This window comes from Cotesia typhae, unplaced genomic scaffold (genome assembly GCF_013202065.1).
Source record: "Cotesia typhae breed Kobodo isofemale line unplaced genomic scaffold, CoteBio_Ctyphae contig_48, whole genome shotgun sequence".
NCBI lineage: Eukaryota > Metazoa > Arthropoda > Insecta > Hymenoptera > Braconidae > Cotesia > Cotesia typhae.
This window is the reverse complement of record NW_027423756.1, coordinates 5,315,395-5,340,373: the sequence shown is the minus strand read 5'-3', so window position 1 is coordinate 5,340,373 and position 24,979 is coordinate 5,315,395. Positions and strand designations below refer to the sequence as shown.

At 33.1% G+C, this 24,979-nt stretch overlaps 2 protein-coding genes across 6 annotated transcripts in view; one reads left to right on the top strand and one right to left on the bottom strand.

Annotated features, from left to right (window-relative positions):
- Positions 1-8,659, bottom strand: part of Tio (zinc finger domain-containing protein tiptop) — a 173,446-nt gene extending 164,787 nt beyond the window's left edge. The window contains exons 1-5 of one of the 3 annotated variants that reach the window (XM_074247116.1): positions 8,041-8,659; positions 7,841-7,978; positions 6,846-7,707; positions 6,657-6,767; positions 1,327-1,616 (exon numbers count right to left, since the gene is read on the bottom strand). The gene's annotated coding sequence lies outside the window, so the exon portion shown is untranslated. Of the gene's footprint in view, positions 1-1,326; positions 1,617-6,656; positions 6,768-6,845; positions 7,708-7,840 lie in introns of all 3 variants that reach the window. The other 2 variants (XM_074247117.1, XM_074247119.1) reach the window with 2 other exon arrangements.
- Positions 8,660-14,786: 6,127 nt separating this feature from the next.
- Arm (armadillo) lies at positions 14,787-23,356 on the top strand. 3 transcript variants are annotated; one of them, XM_074247124.1, is made up of 11 exons: positions 14,824-14,933; positions 15,006-15,296; positions 16,681-16,727; positions 17,000-17,230; positions 17,559-18,353; positions 19,205-19,473; positions 19,557-19,898; positions 19,998-20,162; positions 20,253-20,555; positions 21,209-21,305; positions 22,284-23,356. In XM_074247124.1, exons 3-11 carry the CDS (start codon positions 16,703-16,705, stop codon positions 22,466-22,468), a joined length of 2,412 nt encoding a protein of 803 aa, XP_074103225.1. In that variant the 5' UTR covers positions 14,824-14,933; positions 15,006-15,296; positions 16,681-16,702; the 3' UTR covers positions 22,469-23,356. The 3 variants fall into 3 exon arrangements, with proteins under 3 accessions (XP_074103226.1, XP_074103224.1, XP_074103225.1); XM_074247123.1 differs by lacking the exon at positions 15,006-15,296 and having other exon boundaries at positions 14,789-14,933; XM_074247125.1 differs by lacking the exons at positions 15,006-15,296; positions 21,209-21,305 and having other exon boundaries at positions 14,787-14,933; positions 22,284-22,444.
- The last annotated feature ends 1,623 nt before the right edge of the window (positions 23,357-24,979 follow it).

The window sequence follows — 24,979 nt, the reverse complement described above, 5'->3', positions numbered from 1 at the left end:
AGATGGACGCTTTGGTATTCTACAAATTATTTCTGAATAATTACGTATACGTTCATAGATGTAGGGGTAAAACGAAGTACTCAAAAATGTTGAAAATTGTTTTTTTGATTTTAATGAAATGAGATAAAAATTTTTAGAAGTTACTATGGTAACTAATTAAGTTTCAATATAATCACTGAGTACATTTTAATAATTAATTTTAATTTTAATAATTATAATAAAGTACATTTTAAGAAAACAAGTACTTTATTATTTGAAGTTATACAATTCAATAATAAAAGAAAATCATCATTTAATAATTGAAAAAAAAGAATTAATATAATTAAAAAAAATTTTTTTAAAGTTAGAAAAAAAACTAATTTTATTAAAAAACTAATCAAGGTATTTCAAACTTTATGAGAAATAATCATAATAAAATTTATAAATTATACTAAAAAAAACTATTTTAATTATTGTAAACTAGCATTACTTTATTATTATTCAAAGCAGTGAAATCTTTACGATATTTTTTATTTATTATTTATTTCCCAAAATTACATATTATAAATTATTAAAATTAATTATATAAAATATAATTAATTTTTGATTTATTTAACTCTAGCTTTTACAATGTGATTCTAATTTTTTGACAAAAAATTTTTTTGTTTTTCGTAAAAAATAATTTTTTTTTTTTTTTAATAAAAAGTATCCTATGTTACTTCTAATATCTTCAAAAATATATGTACAATGTACATATATTATTTGTATGTAAAATAAACAAATTTTCAATCCTAATATTTCAAAATTTAGTGCCGCAAAGACTATTTAAAAAAATTCCTGCGTATAGAGGATACTTATGAGTATAAATGCTCAAAATTTCAAAAAAATTTTTAGAAAACGGTTTTTTCTCGGAACGTCCTTAAATCAGAAATCCGGATCATTATTTTAAAGAAACGTCATTTTAGGATACGTTGGATAGTCATTGTTACAATATTTTTTTTCCGTGTTATTATTATTTTCAGATTACATTATATATTGCGTCAAAACATGTAAAAATAAATTTTAAATGACATAAAAACTGTTTCAAAAGGCTTTTAAATAGAAAATTTTTTCAACAAATTTTTTTAAGTACTTCGTTTAGTCCACGTCACTCATATATGTATATATTTATATACTAGTGTAGTTTAACGTCACCTAATAAACTTGTAGGCGATGAGGACAATAAAATGGGTAAAAAAAGGGGATTCGGTTGACAATGTAAAGGCGTAAAAAAAACTAGTCCTCGTGTGCATGGATTGATTGATGATACGAAATCGTTGTTAAGTCGTGAAAGAGCGTCTCTCTTACCTTGGCAAACGAGTGTGGAATCGTCGAAAACGGCAGGCCTCCCGCATCCCCTTATAAATCCATCGTTTACGTTTAGTTGTTCATTTTTAAACTCCGTGGTATCCTTCGCCGAGGCTCTACTCGCCTTCAAACCGAGTGATTTAGGAGATATCGTTGCGTGTGTATCACGTCGTTTCGTCCTCCGCCGTTTATACACTCTCTTCTTTTGATTCTCTGGCTCAGATGCTGACGGCGTTCCTCGCGGTCAGCGTTATCCTTTTCTGCATTCCCTCTATCATACACTTGGTAATCTGGAATTTCAAATTTACTACAGTTATTTATAGACACCACATAGAAACTACTTTTACATCAATTTTATTGTTGCTTTCAAATTTTTTTAAAATCTTCAGTGAAAAGTATTATTGAAGTAAATAAATTGATTATAACAATATTTGCCAAAGTTTGAGCTCAAAATTTTGAGTCAAATTTTTTTATAAAATTTGAAAGAAAAGTTACAAGAAAATATTATTAAATAAATTTGGAGTTGAAAGTTATAAGAAAACATTTTTGGAGTAATTAAAAAAATTAATTATTAAAGATATGAAAAAAAATATAAGAAATGCAATTCTCTATAAAAAAAAACAAAAAGTTTTCATCAATTTTTATACATTTTCAATACTTTTGATGAAATTTGAGTTAAAAGTTCCCGTGTAAAAAAATATCGTCTTAAAATTGTCGTTTGCTTAAGATCTTAAACGTGACACAAACTAAGACTATTTTAAGACGCCAAAAAAAAAATTTTTTGAAATTTGGTTCTCGAATTTGTTATGAAAATTAATTTTTAGACGATTTCACAACTTTCTAACCGCTGAAGCTACAGGAGTTTTTAAACTTTTTTTTTACACGGGTCATAAGAAAAAATTTTTCAACCAATAAAAAAAAGTAAATTATTCAAAATAAGAAAAAATGATGAGATTATTTTTTCCTTCAAGAAAATCAATCCTTTAAAAATCGTCCTGACAGATTTTATTATAGCTCATATTTCCAAGTTAAAAATACAAATTTTACTGTGTAAGATTGAATTTTCAAAAAAATTTTTACCGTGAATGAAAAATATCATAAAAAATCCAGCAAAGTTAAGTAAACGAACACACATAAGTAAATTCCGGGAAAGTTGAGCAAGAAGAGCTGAGAGTTTATAAAAGAGGTAAAGCAGAAGTACTGGGACTGGGACGAGGTGGAGCCAAAGAATAAGAATACGAAGATGCCGAAGATACACTCGAGGCAGGACGCGATCGGGAGTCTTGTGCTCGCTGATTGAAGGTACGCGGGCACGATAATGTATGCGTCGTGAATTCAGGGGACGATTCCAAGTGCGATACCGCGAGTAGCTGAGGAGGCAGTTCGACCTCTCCCTTTCCCTGCTCAGCCTCCGCCTCTCTGTGTTCTCTGTTCACTGTTCGGTTAGCCTCTTGTCTGTATCTGGTATAGTAGTGCTCGTTCCTCGTGGAACATTTATACGTAAACTCGCTCGCGTCCGATCCTTGATACGATCTCCCAGGTCTCAGTATCAGGGCCGAGTCCTGCGTGCTCTAAGCATCCACTGGAACAAGAGAAGAGAAGAGAGTTCTTGCTCTTTACTTGTGTATTTTGTGTCTTCACATGAACCTGGATGCTCAACTCGGATAGGAGCTTAGGTCGTCTCGTGGTTCTGCAACCAAAAAATCTTCTGGTCGGTATCTCTCTTCGTCAACCTGTTAGCACGTGTATATGCATACCAATACCTTCTTCACCTAAACAACGCTCAAGAAATAAAACCCTTTTAAGAAGAAGGAAGCTCGTACTGGACAACGACAACGACGACACTCGTATCCACGATCCACGATCCACGAGGACGAGGACGAGCAATCCGGCCACGGTCCACGGTCCATGGTCAGCTAGGCAAAAACCCAGTGTTCTCCACGATTTAACAAGACCGGGTATAATCAGGCTACCAGCTACAGGCTACTCATTATAATGTGCCGTGGGTAATGGGCTATTATGTCGACGATGTATAAACTTTCGATATCATCGTCCAACCTCTGGAATACTTTACCGGCAGCCTTTGTCGTTTGTCGTTTACCAGCCAACCTCATACCTTACGGATTTTTATTCCCGATGTAATATATATAACATATTCTCCATACCACTTGATAATAAATTTACTATCTTACCCGTTCTAACGATACTAAGCTATTTAATTGATAAAAATACACCTTACTTTTATTATTATTTTATACTAAGGTTTTTAAGAACAGGTTTATTTATAAAAATTCTTTTTTGGATTAAAAAAGAATTTAAATTAAAGTACACTGAAAAAAAAAAAATTCTTAAATTAAGTCAAAGTTTCTTGATTCAAGAAAATTTCTTCTTGCTCCAAAATAAATTTTGTCTTCCTTAAAATTTTCTTGATACAAAAAGTTTTTTTTTCTGTGCATGAAAATTCTTAAAAATTTTCATTTATAAAGTTTAGAGACTATTTAGTTTTGGTAATTAGTTGATGATACATTAAAAAGTTTTTTAATGGTAGTTATTTTATCAATTTGAAAATTAACGCTGATAGATAAAAGATAAAATTTTAAATGCTAAATTTTCTAGATCTTTTATGGCGAAAATGTTAAACTGATACTGAAACGACATTTTTTTAAAAAAATATAAATAAGTCTAGTACCATCTGTATTAAAAAATACAAACTGGAGTAAATTATTTTTTAGTTTTTTAATTTCATCAAAATTTAAGATTAATATAATATTCTATCTTAATGAATTTGTTTGGTAAATGCTTAGTAATACTTTCTATATTTTTTTTTAATCATTCTAGCTATAAATCCGACATATTTTATTTTATAGAAATATAAATCTTCTTTTAACTTAGTAAATTCTAAAGCAAACAATTTAATTTAATTGAGATTTTTAATAATTTAAATACCGACATTTTACGAATGTTTGCTTGAAAAACTATTAAAACTGTAGAAAATTAAAAATAATTATACCCAGATGTAAAAAATAGCATAGTACTTTTAAGAAATTGGCTTAAAGTAATTAAATAAAAAATAATCTTGGCATTATCTTCTTCTTAAGCGGTCATAAAATATCTGTATTAATTAACAATAGAGAATATCGATAGAAAATAAAGTATGATGGACTGTGATGAGAATAAAGGTGTATCGAATAACAGTAGCAGAAGTGTCTCGGGATGTTATACATAAATGGAAAACGTCGCGATTTAGGTTGTAAATGGGAAAATGTGGATATTGAGAGAGAGAGATGGACCAGCCGGTCTGGTCCTGTGGCCCGAAGGGAGGTCATCGAAAAGGCCACGGTCGTGGGGTTCAATCTAATTAAACGTGTTTCGATTCCACTCGTGCTGTGGATGCTATCGGATTACGGAGAGAAACGCGGCTCTTTCCGCCGATGGCAACGAGCATCCTGGGGATACAGATCTGCATCGAACAAACCCTACAGTAGACTCTACACTGAGACTTCTCTGGTCAATTGTTAGGACCAATTTGCAAAGAGCCATACACTAGAGAAGTTGACTAGGCTCTCTCATACCCGATCTACGAATATCCACTTCTAAAACGGTATACATTATTGTTCCAAGTTAAATAATCAGCATGTGCCGATAATAATAAATTCCAGACATTATTTTGTCACAGACAAGACTCTGAAGATCAGCAAAGATGATGAGTGTAGCTTGATGCAGCCAGGGGCAGAAAGGCACGCGCTACAGTGGATGGGAGCCAGCTCATTCTGCTGCTGGACACTATATCTCGCATATTTTCAGCAGAGAGACGTGGTGGCTTCACTGGTTTTGGTTCTCTTCTTGGTGTGTGCATTATATGCAGAATAGGGTGGACCATAGTGCGCCGGTGAATCGCGATACCGAGCTGGAAGAAAGATTGCGATGTGAGTAACAGCAGCAGCAGCAAAGAGAAAAGAGAAGAGTTTGGTATATAACCACTGGGCAGCAGTCTTCTATACTGGTTGCCGGAGGATTTATATTACGATGGTCCTCGAGTTCTTACACAGCACACACCGGTACACCTGACTTATGCAAAGCAAACCCACGTCCCCGTGCCCAAATAAATGTCACTAGGAAACAAAAACGTTCTCTTGTCTGCCTCCGTCCTGGTTTGTGCCACCATTGCCAGCCACCCTCTTCTTCACATCCTCTTCTTCCTTTAGATTCATTCTATATACGTTTTAATATATACTCCTACTGTACGAGTATAGTATTATAGAGTATAGTAGAGCTAGTGGTGGTTCTCTTCACTGGCACCAGCACCTCGACGACCCCGGCCCCGGCCCTTCCTTTCGTCCTGCTGCCCGGATGAAAAAGCTAACCATATTTCAATGACGTCATCGGTACAAAAGGCATGGGCGTAGACGTGTACCCGAGGTGAGCAGGATAGGACTCTCGTGAGTCGCGGGAAGCGATGCTGAAGGAAGAAGAAGACCAAGAAGGAGAGAATGAGCGCAAAGACTGCCCGGATTTATTCGCGTGGTGACAAAGCACCTGCTGTCTCACCGTTGCCTCGCTCGCTGCTTGCCAGCAACTCATTCTTTCTCTTGTGTACCTATACCTTATTCGTTCTTTCTTTTCCTGCCTACCTAAAAGTATGTATTATATAGTTGCGTGCGCGATGCAACTACTCCTCCTATTCGCGAGGTTACATACTTCGATATGGAACCCCGGTCTCCATTGTTCATGCGCTCCTGTTCATCGCGCACCTTCTTCTTGCTCCTCTTGTCATTTGTCTTCCTTCCTTTTTTTCATTTTATTTTTCATTTTTTTAATTCTTTTTATTCCTCCGACATTTTTCGCTGTTTAGTTATTTATTTATTATTTTCGTTCACTGGCAACCGGATTTCGCGTTTCGCATTTTGCTGGAGCACCCTCACTGACTGGAAATTCTTACAGACAAATATGAAAAGTACACCCTGATAAAGACTGCTTTACAGCTTGTCGACAATCCGAGATACCGGAGGAATTCGTAATGGAGCGTAAGCAGTACAGCTTTACTTTGAACATCCAGTGCTCTGCGCGGGTTTTTGCTTTCAACTTCCAATCGAAACTCCTGTCGCCATCTACAAGCGAGTTCTTCAACTTTTCGATGATATTCGCGGTGATATACCGGGTTTTCTTTCGTTTAGTAGAAAATTTTCTCCATACATCACTTCTGATAAGAGAGTTATGCCATCAGTTGGTTTTTTTATGGTAAAAAAATTTTTTTTCAAGCAAATTTTTCTTATTTTTAAGCTCCTAAAAATTATTGATACATAAAAAATTAATAAATTGTAAATACTTACTCATAATTGTGAATAATAAACTTATACAAGTGGAAAAACTTTTGTCATAGTTAATACTACATAAAGTTATCGTTAGATGTTTCGCTGGATCACTGTTGACTTTATCAAGCACTAAAAATGTAAAATTTTAAATTAAATAATTAAAAAAAAAAAATAATTTTTAATTCAATCAGTAATCCAATAACTCACCTCAATTTCCAGCATTAATTACCAATAAAATAAACCAGTCATACTTGTTTAAAAAAATGAAATATCTTCCTTCTTTTCTGCAAATTTTTAACTTCTTCAGTAAAACTGATCAGTTGAAAAGTCGCAACGGATATGTTGAATAATATCAACTCGAAGTATGAAACATATCATGAGCAAAGGCGTGTACGTATACATATACAGTTGGACGATCGTCGCGGCGTGGTGAGCCTGAACTCAGCCGATGCAGCCCCTGATGAAGATAACGCCAAGCATCTTTGAATTACGACTCGGACCCGGCAATAATAAATTCCAGCAAACATTCATTTTCGTCCAGGCAACTTTATGTCGTCCTTAACCGGACTAAGCACTCTCTCGCGATGTCATTTAGTATCCCAGTGATGGGCCTAATAGCCTTATACCCAGTTGCTTATTTTTATACTTAAACCAGCCACACACACTATATAGTTATATATAAACTCGTATACAATATTTACTCGAGACAACTCTCGACTCTTTACTTGTATTTTATATTACGAGTTGAGAGTGGCAAGATATCCAAAGACTCTTCTTCTACATCTCTAGCATTATTACTATTTTTCTTACAGTCAATCTATCTATGTATTACCATCATTCGTTTAAATTCTTTCCATCCCCATCGAGATCCCATTTATGCAGGACTGTGTTATATATTATATATTACAGGTGAATATACGAGTAATTGGACAATCTGACACGTGAGAATCGAGCTGCGGTTATTCACAAGAGGCAAAAGGTTTGTCTCGAGCTAAATCATATCGCATATTATATTCTGAGCAACTCTATGGGCTCTGGTGTTTGTGTAGTCAATCCTGTCCATACACACCTATAAACATTTATATATTTATTCTTATATATTTATTATTTATATATATATATATATATATATATATATATATATATATATATATATATATATATATATATATATATATATATATATATATATATATATATACTTTCGAAGCTGCTCCATCGTCCACTCGTCCAAGTCTCATATAATTGCTGGCATCCATAACGGTGATGTATTTATGGCATTAACTCGCCTCTTTCTCGTACGACGTGCCGCCCCCGACCCAGCCCGGGCCGTCATGCAACTACAAGTAGAAATAATTGGTTGAAAACAGCAAGCTCTCGGGCGGTAATATATCCAGCTTACTCCCCGCTGTCGCATCGCTTAGATCACTTGCTGGCTAGCCTGCACCCAAAACTTGCCATGCCTCAGACAACCAAACAGTCACACAGCATCAGTGACTATTCAGCATTTAACTCGCCGATAAAGATAGCAAAACACATGAAAAAGAGACAGAGAATAACAATAATAATGATAATAATAAGAGTGAATGAATGCATACTCATCATTCGCACACTACATAGACCGAGTGGTAACATATATACATATTATATCAGAAGAAACGACTTTGAGAAACATATACCTTTTGCTACATCCACCTCCTCTTATTTTTCTTCTCTCCTTATTCATCTGCGATCGCAATAATCCAAGAAGAATCCCCGCCTCCGCTATCGCGACCGCCGGCACATCCTCATCATTCCTTCTCATTTGAATGCCCTCTTATTTATGAAAATTGAATCGAATCCACTTTATTTATTGAGGCTATTGATGTCTGTCGTGAATTCTCGAGCCTTAAGTGCGTATATGCCTTCATATATATATTCATATAATATGTGTCCTATCTTATCGGTGGATTAACATTAAGACGATAATTATTCGTTCATCAAGTTTTATTTAAAATTCACCGTATTTTATTTTTTTCAGCCGGCGCGGGTATACCAACGGAACGGACTCGACTCTTGATGCCGGTCTCTCCCCAAATAAACATCTCTTCAATAAATAAATATTATATATACGTGTAATTTAAATTTAAACGGGCATTTAACATCGATATCTTAGGTACTTCCGGCCTCATAAGTTCTTATCGATTTGCCCATTCAAATAATGTGTACATATTATTCATACAATATACAACCTGCAGATGTAAGATCCCTCTATATTCTTCAGACTGTACAGACTACACAGGAATTATTTTTTAGGCGATATTGAGTAATAATGTATTCTACTTGAGTGTTTTCTGTCGGTCTTTGTTTTTTTAGTTTCCGGCATTCCTCTGGAGAGGTTGTTGAGCAGCTATCCGATTACCTCGATTGCTACAAGCCCGATCAAAGGTTTGTTGCAAATTTCCGCGTACTGTCTCAAGTCACGCACTCGTTCTGTGATTTTAATGCTCTCTATAGCGAACATCGTCTCGGGGGATGCATTTTATGGAAACAACTGCAACAGATATATAAACAAAAATCCATTAAACATTAAACATTAAACTGATCGTGCAAAAAGCTAAAAGTTAGAGAGGAAGAGAGAACGAGAATAACCTACTATCAAATATGCTGGTACTGGTTGATTAAATATTCACGCGAATTATTATTTTATTTATAATCGAGACAGCTCGAGATGTTTATGTACAACACGCCTTTTATTTATAATTATAATTATAATAATATGTACATATGTAGGTTCGTTAAATATAGTCGCGAGAGATAATCGACGGGCATAATTCTTGATCGCAACTCATATAATAAGATGCCAGCTGTCATTCTGTCCCAAGCAAGGCCATCAGAATGCTGAGTCCCAACATAAACTCAAAGATAATGCAGTCCAGGTAAAACGCGTATATACTCTTACTCAGTGCTTCCCGATAAATTTAATTGGCCATCAGACAGTCGGTTAATAACCCAACGAAACGAGCAAGATAAGACGGCTTTCCACACGACGTTAATATGTATACGGCTATGACTTTAATGTCTACGCGATATATAACTTGTACTATAAATGGACCAGTCAAATAAGAATGGCTGGTTCCCGGTCTTTCGGACTCGGTTTAGGTGACAGACTGAAAATATCTTGAATTCCTGTACATTTCCTCTGGATCAGCTCTCTCTCGGGTCCAACTTGAGAAGGATCTTGGACTTTAGTGCCAGCACACAAGAGAACCTTGCTCGAAGATATGCAAACGTCTCAAAACCCGATACTTGGACATAATTCACCTCTACATATAGACCCAAAGACAGTGTGTACTGTAAGGACACACTATAAACCTCGATACCGGGCGAATAAAATCCCGGATTTACAGTCCTGATATCAGGAGAAAGAGCCAGAGCAAGTAGAGACGGTTCTGATGTCGTCTTGTTTGTCGCTGTCGCTGTCTCACCAACTATTGCTAACTTCACGAGGTTTAGTGTGGGTTGCCCACTCATCAGTGATGGCCACGTCCACACAATCTCTCGGCTGTCGAGGACCAGAGCCAGAAAACCCTGGACCTGGAATTGCATCGACACATTACATATACACTGTTATTGGCATACATATACCAGTTACCAGTAACCAGTCGTACAGTCTTATCAATTCAACACTGATTAAGACTTGTGACAACACCCTCGCTAAATACTGAACACTAAATAACTATAGACATACAATATAATACAGACCAACTCTTGCTGCTGGCCATTTGAGGAGGACCGCCAATAACTTATCTGCTTGCCATACCCGGTTTACTTGCTTGCAATTCCGATACGGGCTGTCGGGTTTTCTACTCCCACACGTGACACATCCAACAACACACCCGTCTCTTCACTATGTACATATATTTACTGTCGTCGTCACAGGTGTACCGAGATCTAAGAACAAAATATATAAACCATGTCATTATTTTCACACGCAGTGTGTACTTTCAAATCATTTCAAGTACTCAGACAATTATCATAAGTTCCCGGTTATTTGTGACACATGAGGACCGATCGCGATAACCGAACAAATAAAATAAACCAATCGGTTAAATATATTCATTATTTTGTTATATATCGAGTTGACGAAAATTTAAATAAAAACGATTGAGAGAAAAAAAAATAAAAAAAGATGAATGAATGGGGAAAAAAAAAAATAGTGAATTTATTATTATAATTTTTTTGGGCAGGCGAGTATTAGTCAAGTAGTGTGTACGAGGACATCTTCTCGGAGTGTAATAAATAAAGAGAATGTCGGAGTAGATCTCTCTCTTTTTGTTGAGCAGAGCTGTTTCCTCTTTCCTCTTTCGAAAACAGCTAGCCGTAAATATATATATCAATTCGTCGACAGAATTAATAATTCGAGTGGACGCTGGTGAAAAAGAGAGGTAGCGATGATAAAGAAAGAGAAAAAAAAGGTATAATAAATAAATGTATAAAGAAAGAAAGAAATAAATAAATAAATAAATATATACACCGAATAGAACAAAAACAAGGAACAACGACAGGATGACTCTCATACACACACCAAAAGGCGAGGAAAGCGAAAAGGAAGGAGTTCGATACCTCTAAACCACCTTTCGCATTATGGCAAGGGGGGTCGTAAATAAGGGGGTCGCCTTCAACTCCTCTTCTACCTACCCCTCCTACTTTAGTTCTTGTGACCGGACGCAAACACCAGTGGAGTAGCGTCGCTGCAAAATACACATACACTCTTGTCTGTTCTTTGGCATTAGAGCTCCAGCTCCAGAGTCTAGAGCTGAGATCCAACCAGATTCTGAGAATGCATATAATTAAGCATCCTACTGTCTCTTTCTTTATCTTCCTCTTTTGCGGGATGCTATCGGCACACGGATGCAGCACACGTGCGTGTAAAAATACAGTACCGACCATAGAACTCTTGATCCAGTACACTGCAAACACCATAATATTGTACACATTCGTGCGTATATATTGGCTGGCACAGTGCCGTCTTTCTTCTTCTTCTGCTTCTTCTTTCCCTTCAGCTGTACTGGCTGGTGCCTCCAACCACCACACCAGCAGAGGTCCAAAGCGAAACGCGTTCCTCTGGTGATCTATGCATCGACTTGTGCTCGCCGAACCGGGCAACCGTGTCTGTCCCCCTGCCCTGCTCTTGCTTACTTTATTATCGGAGGTTCAAATGAGAATTTATGTAGACATAAACGCTCGTGTCAGCAATACTCTGAGTTGGAGGGGGGAAGATAACCCAGCATTTATTATGTCATATAACCCAAAATATTTTTATAAAATATTACCTAGAGTTTGACAAAAACTGGAGATGATTTGAGATTGTCAATATTAAAATTGCTTCTGAAATAATTTCTTCTTGGAGCAATTTTTTCCAATGCTTAAAAATAGAAATATGTGATAATACTAACCCACAATATAAAATTACGATTTGAGTAAATAAGTAAATTATTTTGAAAAACTGCATCTTCTTAATTTGAATAGAAAAATTCTCAAACTAAGAAATTTTTCTTGGTTTATATAAATTTTACTTGATTCAAGACAATGAAACTCTTAAAAATTGTTTTCTTGATTCAAATTAGTTTTTTTTTCAGGGTAGAATAGCTTTTAAAATTTTTTTTTACAATTCCAAAATCTGTAAATAAAAGTACAAATAAGTAAAATTAATTTTAAAAATTTTACCACGTGTGACATTAATAATACTAACCCAGATTTCAGAATGGATGTGTGGAAAAAATTCCAATGACCTCTAAATAAATAAGAGGAGGAGGATTACGGATAAGATGTATGAAATGTGTACTGAGAAATAATTGACTGGTTGGAGAATGGAGATTCAGCTGCGTTTAGGTGGATTAACGCGGAAGTTACCGTCACCACAAATCATTATATATTAGCATATTATCGTCGACACTTATCAGGGTGTCGCACTCTGCAGTGACTCTACTCCCTCAAATAAAAGAATATCCATAAATCACAGAGTGTCTCCGAGCTGGCGCTATAATTCATTCGTTAACAGGCATATAATTATATGATGCTGGATGCTCTGTGCATGAGCTGAGCGAACCTGAGAAGAGTCCAGAAGATGATGGGAATAAGTATTAAATAATGTAATAATAACCATAAATATGTGTAACTAAAGTTTATCGATGATTTTCGCACAGTTGACTAGAAATAATATGTATTATGGTATTCGCCCACGCGCACGCTAACTTTAAGCCAACCTGGAGGATAATGATAATAGGATGGTAATCAACTTTTAAAAATTTTTAAATGTGTTTAACGCAAACGAACGAGAATATTGAGCACACCAATTAATCAAGAGGTCATAGAGTATCTCGAATAACAGATTTTAAATGTCAAATTTATCTATTTTCTTCTTCTTTTAAATTGTAATGTTAAGGTCAGAAAAATTCAAAAGGTCAGAATCATATTTGTAAGACCTAGTCAAATGTAGTGGACATTTTCCGAGAAGCATTCGACGTAGTTTTTTAAGCATAAAAAATGTATACATGGTTTTATTATGATTTTTTCGCACGCTTTAAAGATATTTTTAAAAAAATATAAAAATTCGAATTTTTTTAATTTCTTCGGAATAGCTCGATGAATTATCTCTCAAATCTAATCAGATCCAAGTTTTAATAAACTCTTTCGAATGACGTGTCGTAGAATTCAATCGGTTAATTCATTTTTGAGAAATCGTACGACAAAAATTTGTTTCTCGATTTTCGAAAATCGTACCGAAATCAATAACTTCCCTTAATTGGAAAATTTTCAATATTATTTGCGGGAAGTTAAAAAATAATAAAAATAGTTTTAGATAAATAATACTGAAGTTAGCGGTCAGCTGTCATTTTTTAAAAATTTTTTAACAAATTAATTACAATAAAAAAATTTTCACTTGTAATTGTCATTAATTTTCACATGTGAAACTTTTTAATTTAATTTTTTTTTAATAATTTAATTGCTATAAAATTCAAAAAAAAAATTTTAATATCTGTCAACTTCATGAAAATTTAGATAAAATGTTAAAAAATCAATTTGTCCATATTTTAAAATACATAATCTCCTTAAATTTAATAAATTAATTTTTTAGTATAGAATTTAGTTTTCTTAAATTTTATCAAAATATAATTCACTAAAACTCTAATCTTTTATGAATGTGAATTTATCAGACATCTGATAATTTTTTAATAATTTATAAACAATTTATTTATTACAGAAGAAATAGTATAAAAAAATGCATATGGAAATTTTCACAAGTTTTTTCTATGAAATTTTTTAGATTTTTTTCACAACCATTAAGTTAAAATTAATCTAAAAATTCTCCAAAATTAGCTAGTCTGCTGAATTCACCCTCATAATCTTTTTTTAAATCTTAAACTTTTTTTGATCATACTTCAAATCATTATCATCACGTATGACATTATTTAAAAAAAAATACCATTACATTACTCTTGTTTACTCATGACATTAAAGTTAGCTTTCACTTGACAATTTTTAAATTTTCTTTAACAAAACAATTATTTCTAAGAAATTATTTTTTTGATCATTTTTTTTTTTTGGTATAATTTATTTGTTAAAAAAAATATAAAAAATTGAGAAGTGACAGCTAAATTTAATGTCATTGTTTACTCGTCGCTTTTTGTTCATATAAACATTCTGTACATTTTCTACTAAAAACTACTTTTTAAAAAAAAAAAAAAAAAAAAAAAAACCGAATTCCAAAAATAAGAGCCCTGTCATTAAATATTGATGACTACAAAAATAAATAAAATTACCCATAGTAGATTTAAACTCTAACAAAGAGCCCCTGGATCAGTAGCAGGTATGTATTCTTCCATCTACAGTACATAATTCGGATTAGCTGTTAGCAGGTAAGGCAGACCCAAATGAATATACCTATACCTGAGTACTTGCTTTCTTTCTATTCAATTCTAGGTTACAAAATACCATACAAAAACCAGCATTTGCGCACTGGCAAACTGGAGAAAAACGCTGGCGTCATGGCGTCATCAGAAGCTGAGCGTCACTGACTAACAAGTGCCCCGCCACCTACAACTCTCTTGTCAAGAGCTTCAAAAATATTTCACAGCGCTGCGGTCGCCCAGCGAACTGCTTCGGGAGATCCGCCATCTTTACTTGACAGATCTCCGCAAGATACCGAGGGAGCTGGTGTTACGTGTGAGTAATTTATTGTTATCGAGTGATTCATAGGTGATAACCAACCCGGATCCTCTAAATACCGAAGTGGTGTCTACCTCGATAGCGGTGAGTATTCCTGATTGATTAAAATAAAAAAAATAATTGAAATAAACAATAATATTTGGTGTGTTTACCTAGGGTGTGTCAAAGTGTGTTGCACAGTGCGCTCTCTATTCTCAGTACAGTCATGCTGTCTCACTCCCGCTCATGATGCATTTCGACTCAGTCCTTTCCAGTTACTTCCCTTCTCTCTCTGTCTCTATTTCTCTTTAAAGTTCTCTGACTTTGTTGCCGCGTTCCTTTCATCATTACGTGGACGTGTACACCAGTGTAGAAGTCTGTAGTAGTGGAGTGAGATTGAGGAAGCACCCCCCGGGCCCACACCTCGGGTTCCCCGTCGACGCTCGCGCAGGACTTGTCATGAAAATGGTAATGCATTGGATTCTGCAATCCTTTGTTGTACTTGACAGTCACAGGGCTCTTTGACAGACAAAGAGAGAACGAGTAAGATCTAAAGCTAAACACATATGATATAATATACCACACTATGGACGTCGATGGTATATATGTACGGCGCTACGGTATACTCTGCTCCGCTTGCTCCTCGTGAAATACCACCCCCGCGCTAGACCGCTCTCACCAGCGTCATAGTCGTTGTACTTTCGTTTATTGGAAAATCTTCAGCGTCCTTTATGCGCGACTTTGTACACGTTTTAGTAAATGCGCACCGATGTTTAAGTAACGCTGGATGGAATATAAAATATAGAATATAGTATAGAGAATACGGATAATTAACGATACTTGTGCTCAAAAATTCAACCTTTTTTAGTTTTCATTGCTAGATTGCGACCCGATACGAGATTCAGTCCACTCCAGCATCTTCCGGTTCGAATATAAGCATCCTACGCGGTGACTGACCCTTTGTAGTTGTCTATTCAATCTTGTGTACGCTAACGACCAATTAACAATCTCAATATTATTATATTATACAGTGAGAAAAAAAAATACTTTATTGAGAAAATTTTATTGATACAAGAATTTATGTTCTTGAAAATTTTCAAAAATATATATTCTTAGCTTAAGAACTTGTTAAATTGATATGAAAATTAACTTAGCAGATGTTTGATCATTTTTTGAACAAATAAATTATGGTAAAAAAAAATTTATAAAAACAATTGACATTTAAAAATTTTTAAAAACTACAAATGCAATTTTTTTAAAATAATTTTTTGGAGCAAATTTATTTGTTAAAAAGAATTAAAAAATTGTCAAGTGACAGCTAACTTTAATGTCATTAAAATGATTGAAATAATTTTTATTTAATTTAAATAAAACTATTCTCTTGTTTATCTATTATCCAAAGATAAATATTAATATTCTCTTCAGTAATTAATAATTAATAATAATAAAATATTTGATCGTCATCAAGTTACTTCAACCAAAAAATTGTCAATTGAGTAAAAGTAATTTTTTTTTTTTTTTTTTTTTTTTTTTTTTTTTCCCAGTATACTTGCTAATTTATGACATTAAATTTAGCTGTCATTTTACAATTGTTTTAATTTTCTTTAACAAATAAATTATAGCAAAAAAAAAAATTATTAAAAAAATTGACTTGTAGAAATTTTAATAAATTAAAAATGCAATTTTTTTAAAATAATTTTTTTTGTTAAAAAAAATTAAAACAATTGTAAAATGACAGCTAAATTTAATGTCATTGCTAATTTAAATTATCGTAATACTCCATTTCTTCATTTGACACACGGGTAAACAATTGTTTTGATTTTTTTACTACAATAATATTATTATTTTTCAGGTGTCTACATACAACTGGAGCCATGAGTTCCAATCAAATGAGACCTGGTATGTTTTTTTTTTTTTTAATTAAAAATTTCAATTGGTTTTTTTTTAAATTTAAAAATTTAAAATTTTAAACTGGTGGTTTTAAAATACTGTATAAATTTCAATTTAAATGTGCTGAATTTTAAAAAATTTATGAATATTTTATTAAATATTTCTCTGCAAAAACAAAAAAAATTATAGCATTGATTTTTACATGCATTTGAGCTTTAAACTGTCGATAGTTTCAATTTATACAGTCGAATAAATTGATAATAAATATTTTGTATTTTTAGTGTCTCATGGTAACTACCAAGGACCGGGTGACTTACCAATGGGTTCAGCTAAGGAGCAGACCCTGATGTGGCAGCAAAATTCATACATGGGTGACTCTGGTATCCATTCTGGAGCCGCAACACAAGCTCCATCATTATCTGGAAAGGATGACGATGAAATGGAAGGAGATCAACTGATGTTCGACTTAGATCAAGGGTATCCTCAGGGATTTACTCAAGACCAAGTTGATGGTAAAATATATTTTACAATAGCTTAAAAAAATATTAAATAAAATGAATTTATTGACTAGGATATTATCAATTTATATTCCATTCAACATTTATTTCTTAAACTTGCAAGTACTTAAAGCAACAAAAAAAATTTTATCTGAATTAATTGACGTAATTTTTCCTCTTTATAATTTATCTGAGTACTTGATACAGCAAAAAAATTCAAAACGTTTAGCAAAAATTAAAATAAATATTAATTAATTAAAAATATCCAAGTGAATTAATTTATATTTTTAAATCTGACGACGAGCAATTAATAACTAATTAAAATTTTATTTAAAAAAATCAGAAATGAATTCACAACTGAGCCATACACGTTCACAACGTGTACGCGCTGCGATGTTCCCGGAGACATTGGAAGAAGGTATTGAAATTCCATCGACTCAATTCGACCCGGCTCAGCCGACAGCAGTTCAGCGCTTAGCCGAGCCAAGTCAGATGCTGAAGCACGCGGTTGTCAACTTGATAAACTACCAAGACGACGCGGACTTGGCAACTCGAGCCATTCCGGAGCTGATAAAGCTCCTTAACGATGAAGATCAAGTGATCGTATCTCACGCAGCCATGATGGTCCATCAGCTATCAAAGAAGGAGGCTGCTCGGCACGCCATCATGAACAGCTCTCAGATGGTCGCGGCTTTAGTTCGCGCTATCTCCAACAGCGACGACCTAGAGTCGACAAAAGCTGCCGTGGGTACTCTACACAACTTGTCTCACCACAGACAGGGTCTGCTGGCTATCTTTAAGAGCGGTGGAATCCCAGCTCTCGTTAAGTTGCTCAGCTCTGGTGTCGAGTCTGTTCTATTTTACGCCATTACAACTCTTCACAACCTTCTGCTCCACCAGGACGGCTCAAAAATGGCAGTACGCCTGGCTGGTGGACTCCAAAAAATGGTTGCGTTACTTCAGCGTAATAACGTCAAATTTCTGGCAATCGTCACCGACTGTCTCCAAATTCTCGCTTACGGTAACCAGGAAAGTAAACTTATTATTCTCGCTTCACAAGGGCCAATTGAGCTTGTACGTATCATGCGTACTTATGACTACGAGAAGCTTTTGTGGACTACTTCACGTGTTTTAAAAGGTTATTTTTTTTATTTATTTATTTATAAATACGGGTTGCGGTCAACCAGTCAGACCGACAACATTTCGAATTATCAAAACTCTAGAAAATTTTAAATTCCGCTTCATTCAAAGTTTATAAAATACATTAGCTTAAATAGAATATCAGCCGAAAAACAATTTTGTTAATTATAAAACACCGAGCTCTTGAATATAGATAAACATAAATTTTATATTCCTCAAGAGTTAAAACTAATTTAATTTCGAAAAAGGTTCGTTCCGGTGTATATTCATCCGAATAATAATTCGGCCGAAAATTACTCATCCAAATAACTATATATTTACATTTTTCGGCTAAATGAGTGTTCGTCTGTTCTTCCATTTTGGCGGAAAAATTTTCGTTGTCATGTTTTTTAATTTATTGAGACTTTGTGACTTCGAAAGATTTTGCTAATTTATTTATTTATTTTTTTTATATAAATCTCAACAGCCTAAGGGCCAATAACAGAGATACCAAAGTAATTCTCAATGGCGCATGTCGTTTAACATTTTTGAGTATTACATATTTATATAAATTATAAAAATAGACCTTTGACAACGTAATAACATTATTTAATGAACTTTATTTATTTATTTGTCTGAAGTTAATTATTACTAAAGCAGTAATATATCTTTAGTTTTTTCCTCTATTCAACATTATATTTTTCGGAATTTAAAAATTTGTAAAATTAATTATTTTATATTAACTTTCCAAGTTCTAGTAATTTATTAATTCGGAATGTTGTCAGTCAGACTAGTTGACTGCAACCCATAAATACTTGACAATTAAAATGTAAATAGTAATACTGATGATAATCCTAATGAAAATTACAGTATTATCAGTATGTGCGAGCAACAAGCCAGCAATCGTTGAAGCTGGTGGTATGCAAGCACTCGCAATGCACTTGGGCAACCCAAGTCAAAGACTTGTTCAAAACTGTCTCTGGACTCTGCGCAATCTTTCGGACGCTGGTACTAAAGTTGATGGCTTGGAAGGACTGCTCCAGAGTCTCGTACAAGTTCTCGCATCCACAGACGTCAATGTTGTCACCTGCGCTGCTGGAATTCTTTCAAATCTCACATGCAACAATCAGCGTAATAAGGTAAATAATATGCAAATTTTAATTTAAGAAATATCAATAATTTTATCAATTGTAAATAATAAAAAAAAATGTTTATTAAATAGATCACAGTATGTCAAGTCGGAGGTGTTGAAGCCCTGATTCGTACAATCGTAAATGCTGGGGATCGTGAGGAAATAACAGAACCGGCGGTCTGTGCTTTACGTCACTTGACATCACGACACGTAGAGGCTGAAATGGCACAGAATTCCGTGCGCGTAAATTACGGTATACAGGTGATAGTTAAATTACTTCACCCTCCGTCACGCTGGCCCTTGGTTAAGGCTGTTATTGGTTTGATTCGCAATCTGACTCTCTGTCAAGCTAATCACGTGCCTTTACGTGAACACGGTGCTATTCATCATCTCGTCAGGCATCTAATGCGAGCATTCCAAGACACTGAACGAGTAGGTTTATTTATAATAATAATAATTATTATTATTGTTAAATTAAATATTTATTTATAGATTTAGTTGAAATAAATAAATTAATTAATTAATTTATAGCAACGAGCATCTGTCACTGCCATGGGAAGCCAGCAAGTTTATGCGGATGGAGTCCGTATGGAGGAAATTGTCGAAGGAATTGTCGGTACGCTCCACATTCTCGCGCGAGAGTCTCACAATAGAGCAATCATACGATCTCAAAATGTCATTCCTATCTTCGTACAGGTACAGATTATTTTAAATAATTTATTAACACTATTCATTAATAATAGCATTAATTAATGAATCATTCATATTTGTTTGCTTTGTGAATAGTTACTGTTTAATGAGATTGAAAATATTCAACGAGTCGCTGCGGGTGTGCTTTGTGAGCTGGCAGCCGACAAAGAGGGTGCCGAGATGATAGAACAAGAGGGTGCCACAGCACCGCTGACAGAATTACTGCACTCGAGAAACGAGGCTGTCGCAACTTACGCTGCCGCTGTTTTATTCCGTATGAGCGAGGACAAACCCCAAGACTATAAAAAACGTATATCAATGGAGCTGACAAATTCATTACGCGAAGATACGAATATGTGGAATAATCCAGATTTCGGAATTATGGGCCCAGATTTACAGGTAATATTATTTTTTTCACTTTTTAATTAGTGACATATTTTATTTAAATATTCTGAGTAAAAATAAGTTTTATTGGACGGTTAAAAGTAGGATGAATGTTATTATGATAAATTTATTATACGAATCGCTCAAGCGCAAGCTTTTAATTTTTCGTACTATTTTATTTAAATGGCACTTTGCAGTTGCTAAATGTCAGTAGTTTTGAGTATACAATTTATCATTTTTATTTATTACTTTTCCTGTTTTATTTTTACAAGTACTTGCACACTGGCACAATTATTTATTAGAATAATTCATGTACCAATTATTTATTATTTATTATTTATCACAAAGACATACGATTGACATTGCACTATTAAATCCACTCGTATGTCTAAAAATAATAAATCAGTATAAATTATATTAGTATTTATTTGTTTTGGCACTTTCCTCATAAACGATCTCACTCACATTGCTCAGTGTTAAAAATAAATTCATAGATACAAAAGTGTCATAACATTGAATACCTAAATTAATAATCCCAATTACCTCAGTTTGCACATGTATGTTAATTCCATTTGTTTGTTTATTGTCCTACAATAATGAAACTCTTCTCAGTAATTTCCCCACATACTATTAGACATTTTTGTTGATCCTTGGTACATAATCTTCAGGACATGCTCGGTACTGAACCAGGCTATGATGGTATGTATGGACAGGGACCCCCTAGCGTTCACAGCAGTCACGGCGGACGTGCTTATCAGCCTCAAGGTAAGTCGTAAAATTCATTTCCATTCATAATACTATCGTTGATAGACTCTCAATTTCGATTTATCAGACCAATATTTAATTTTTAAATTCTACTTTTATTTACTTTGAGTCATATTTAAAAAAAAATAATAATTTTTATTGTCTATATCATTTTAGTTAAACAAAAATCTAACTAACAAAGCCTGTCCTGTTTAATTAACTGGAAAAACTTAAAATAATCTTTGTTGGCAGCAGCATAATCTATGGATTTAATTTTAAGTAATCAACTACCATCAAAATAACGCAGTAACTAGGTGAAAGTTCATATAAATAAAATAGTGTTGAATGCTGTAACACAAACACGATTGCTTGCACTGCTAATTTTCATAGAATTACTTTTTTTTTTTGCTTGAATGATAATCACGCTAATGCATGTGTGTGCCTGTAATAATTTTATAAAAATAGGTTATTAAATTTATGTGTTTGATTTATTTATTAGATAAAAAATCTAAAGGGACAAAGTACTTCATCCTTAGAAAAAAACTCAAAGGTAATGCAAAAAAAAAAAGTCTCGAGCCGTATGAAAGCATGAACAATTCACGAACTTCTCGTGAGCTGTATTTTGCACTGCCTTTAATCTTTTTCCTCTTTAGATGTTTGTTGAGGCTGAAAAATCAATAAAATGCCTTCCTTTCTTCTTTCTTCTTAAATGGTTCATTTCTTCAGTTTATCTTAAGCTAGAATCGCCGAGATTGTAAATTATAGTTGATATATTACAATAATAGCAATAATAATAATTAAAATAATCACAGTAATAATAGTTGAATAATAAACCAGAGTTTATGATGTTTGAGTTTTTTATAGCACTGATTAAACGTTCGAGATAAATATTTGCAGCAGACGCTTGTCGTCAGTATAAAAAAAAAAAAAAAATTTTAATTAAAAAAAAATTTTCATTTAGCCAAGCTTTAATTAATATTTTTTCTTTCAACTCAACAGCAAGTTATGACCAGATTCCAATAGACTCAATGCAAGGATTGGAAATAGGGGGATCAACTTACGGCGCAATGGACGCGATGGACGTCGGACATGACCCGGATCTGAGTTTTGACCACATTGACGAACTTCCAGCGCCTCCACAAGACAACAATCAAGTAGCCGCTTGGTACGATACCGATCTCTAAGCCCGACGTAATTTATTGAATCTATTATTAATAACGTAAACATTAATACAATAACACATAAAAGTAAAATTAAAAAATAAAAAAAAAAAAAAAAGTAAACAATTACTTAAATGATAATGATGATGATAAAATAGCTGCCGGGTCCAGTGCGAGGCAATGAATATTATTTTCATTTTCCTTTTTATATTTTTTAGCGACTATTTTACTTTTATTTTTTTTACATAATTATTTTTTATGTAATCTTATCATGAATAACGTAAATTCATTTATTCGATATTCTTTTTTATATATTATTACTTATTATAATTAAGAATGACTGGAAACAAAAACTATTGTGTAACTTATCAACGCAATCAATTGTTAATTTTGTCTATAATAATATATACACTTAAATCTACGTATAGTAAATAAGGAACAATTAAAAAAAAAAAAAAAAAAAAAAATTGAAGAAACAAACGGGTCCGTTAAATTACCGAGCGACTCAAGGTACTATTAATCTGAACAAACTATTTATACAATTGTCAGAATATTAGCGTACTGTTGGATTATTTACATAAAATACTAATATTAAACCTAAAAGTACTGCAATGAATTTTAGAAATTATGATATATATAAATATAAATTTTAAAATTAATGCATTTTACAGGGTAGTAAGGTTTTAAAGGCGAAGATGAACAAAAAAGTTGATAAATAAATTGATTAAAATTAAATAAATACATTTATATCTATATTACGATTATGATTATGATCATGATTATTATTATTATTACTACTATTATTATTATTTGATTTATTAATGTAGAACAAAAATGCACTGGTTTGTAATAACTCATGTGCCATCAAATGTATTGACTTTAAAGTGAAAAAAAGCAACATGTAATTCGTAATACTCGTATATATTTATTTTAATCAACAGCCTTGGAATGAATAATCCTCCTCCTAATCTATACATATATAAGAGATTTTTAAGTATATCGTGACTCATTACGATATCTCTGGAATTACAAGGCGTAGAGACTCCAAATTTGATAGGAATCTTTTGTAAGATATGTAGAAATATTCTATGAACGAATTTTTACGATAGATCACCCCACAGGAGGTTGCGGGGGTGGGTATCAACAATGAACATTTTTAATTTTCAAACTATACACGAAAAGAGCAAGATGACACTGGATATCATCCCAGATTATACTCAGTGATATCTGTGGTAAAAAAAATTTTCAGATAATAGCTAGTATAATTCAGATTATACTGGGTGATATCTGGATTATACTGATTATAATCTGGATTATACTCATTGTAATCTGGATTATACTAGCTACTATCTGAAATTTTTTTTCACCCAGTATAATCTGGAATGATATTCAGTGTCATCTTGTTCTTTCCGTGTAGCTTCTGCAGACTCCAAATTTGGTAAGAATTTTCTTCAAGTGATGTAAAAATTATTTATAAACAAATTTTACGATAGCTCACGACACAGGGGGTTGCGAGGGTCGGTGTTAACATTAAAATTTCAATTTCTGAGCTGTAGCTCCTATAAGCTCCAAATTTTGTAAAAATCTTCTGTATGTTATGTAGAAATTATTTAATATAGGATTTTATGACAACTTATTTCCGATATGGACTGCGGGGGTGGATGTTAAGAATGAAAATTTCAAATTTCCAAACTCTAGCTCCTATAGGATCCAAATGATATGGTGATTGCACATTGAAAGTTACAATAAATATTAGCTATAATTGAGGAGCTGATTTTTAAAAGAGTACCTTTTTATATTTTAAAAAAACAGTTTTTTGATCTTTTAAATATTAAGTACTTCGAGAATTATCAAGATTTCTAAATTAAAATCGAATTGTAGTTGCATAACCGATAGCACTTTATAGTTAAATTAAAAAAGTTCAATAAAAATATTTATAATTAAAGATAACCAGTTTTTTGTCCCGATTAATCAAAAATGAAAAGATGCCCTTTAGAAAAACTCCTTAATTATCATAGGGGTAAAAGATACAAGCCAATCCGATGGAATTTATAATCTGAGCAATTCAAGACAATACTCCAATTAAATTTAAGCCTAGATTTAAAAATATAATTCTACACTGATAAAAAAATTAACTTGACTCAAGAGTGAAAATCTTGAACCAAGAATACTATTTTGAAGAAAATGAATCTCTTGAGTTAAGAGAATAAATTCTTGAAACAAGAAAATTTTCTTAGACCAAGAATAATTGAGGAGTTGAATTTCAAAAGGGTAACTTTTCATTTTTGATTAATCGAGACAAAAAACGGGTTATCTTCAATTATAAATATTTTTAATTTAGCTATCAAGTGTTATCGGTTATGAAGCTACAATTCGATTTTAATTTAGAAATCTTTATAATTCTCGAAGTACTTGGTATTTAAAAGATCAAAAAACTATTCTTTTAAAATATGAAAAGGTATCCTTTTGAAAATCAGCTCTTCAATTTCATAACTCAAGAATTTTTTCTCTTGACTCAAGAAAATAATTTTCTTC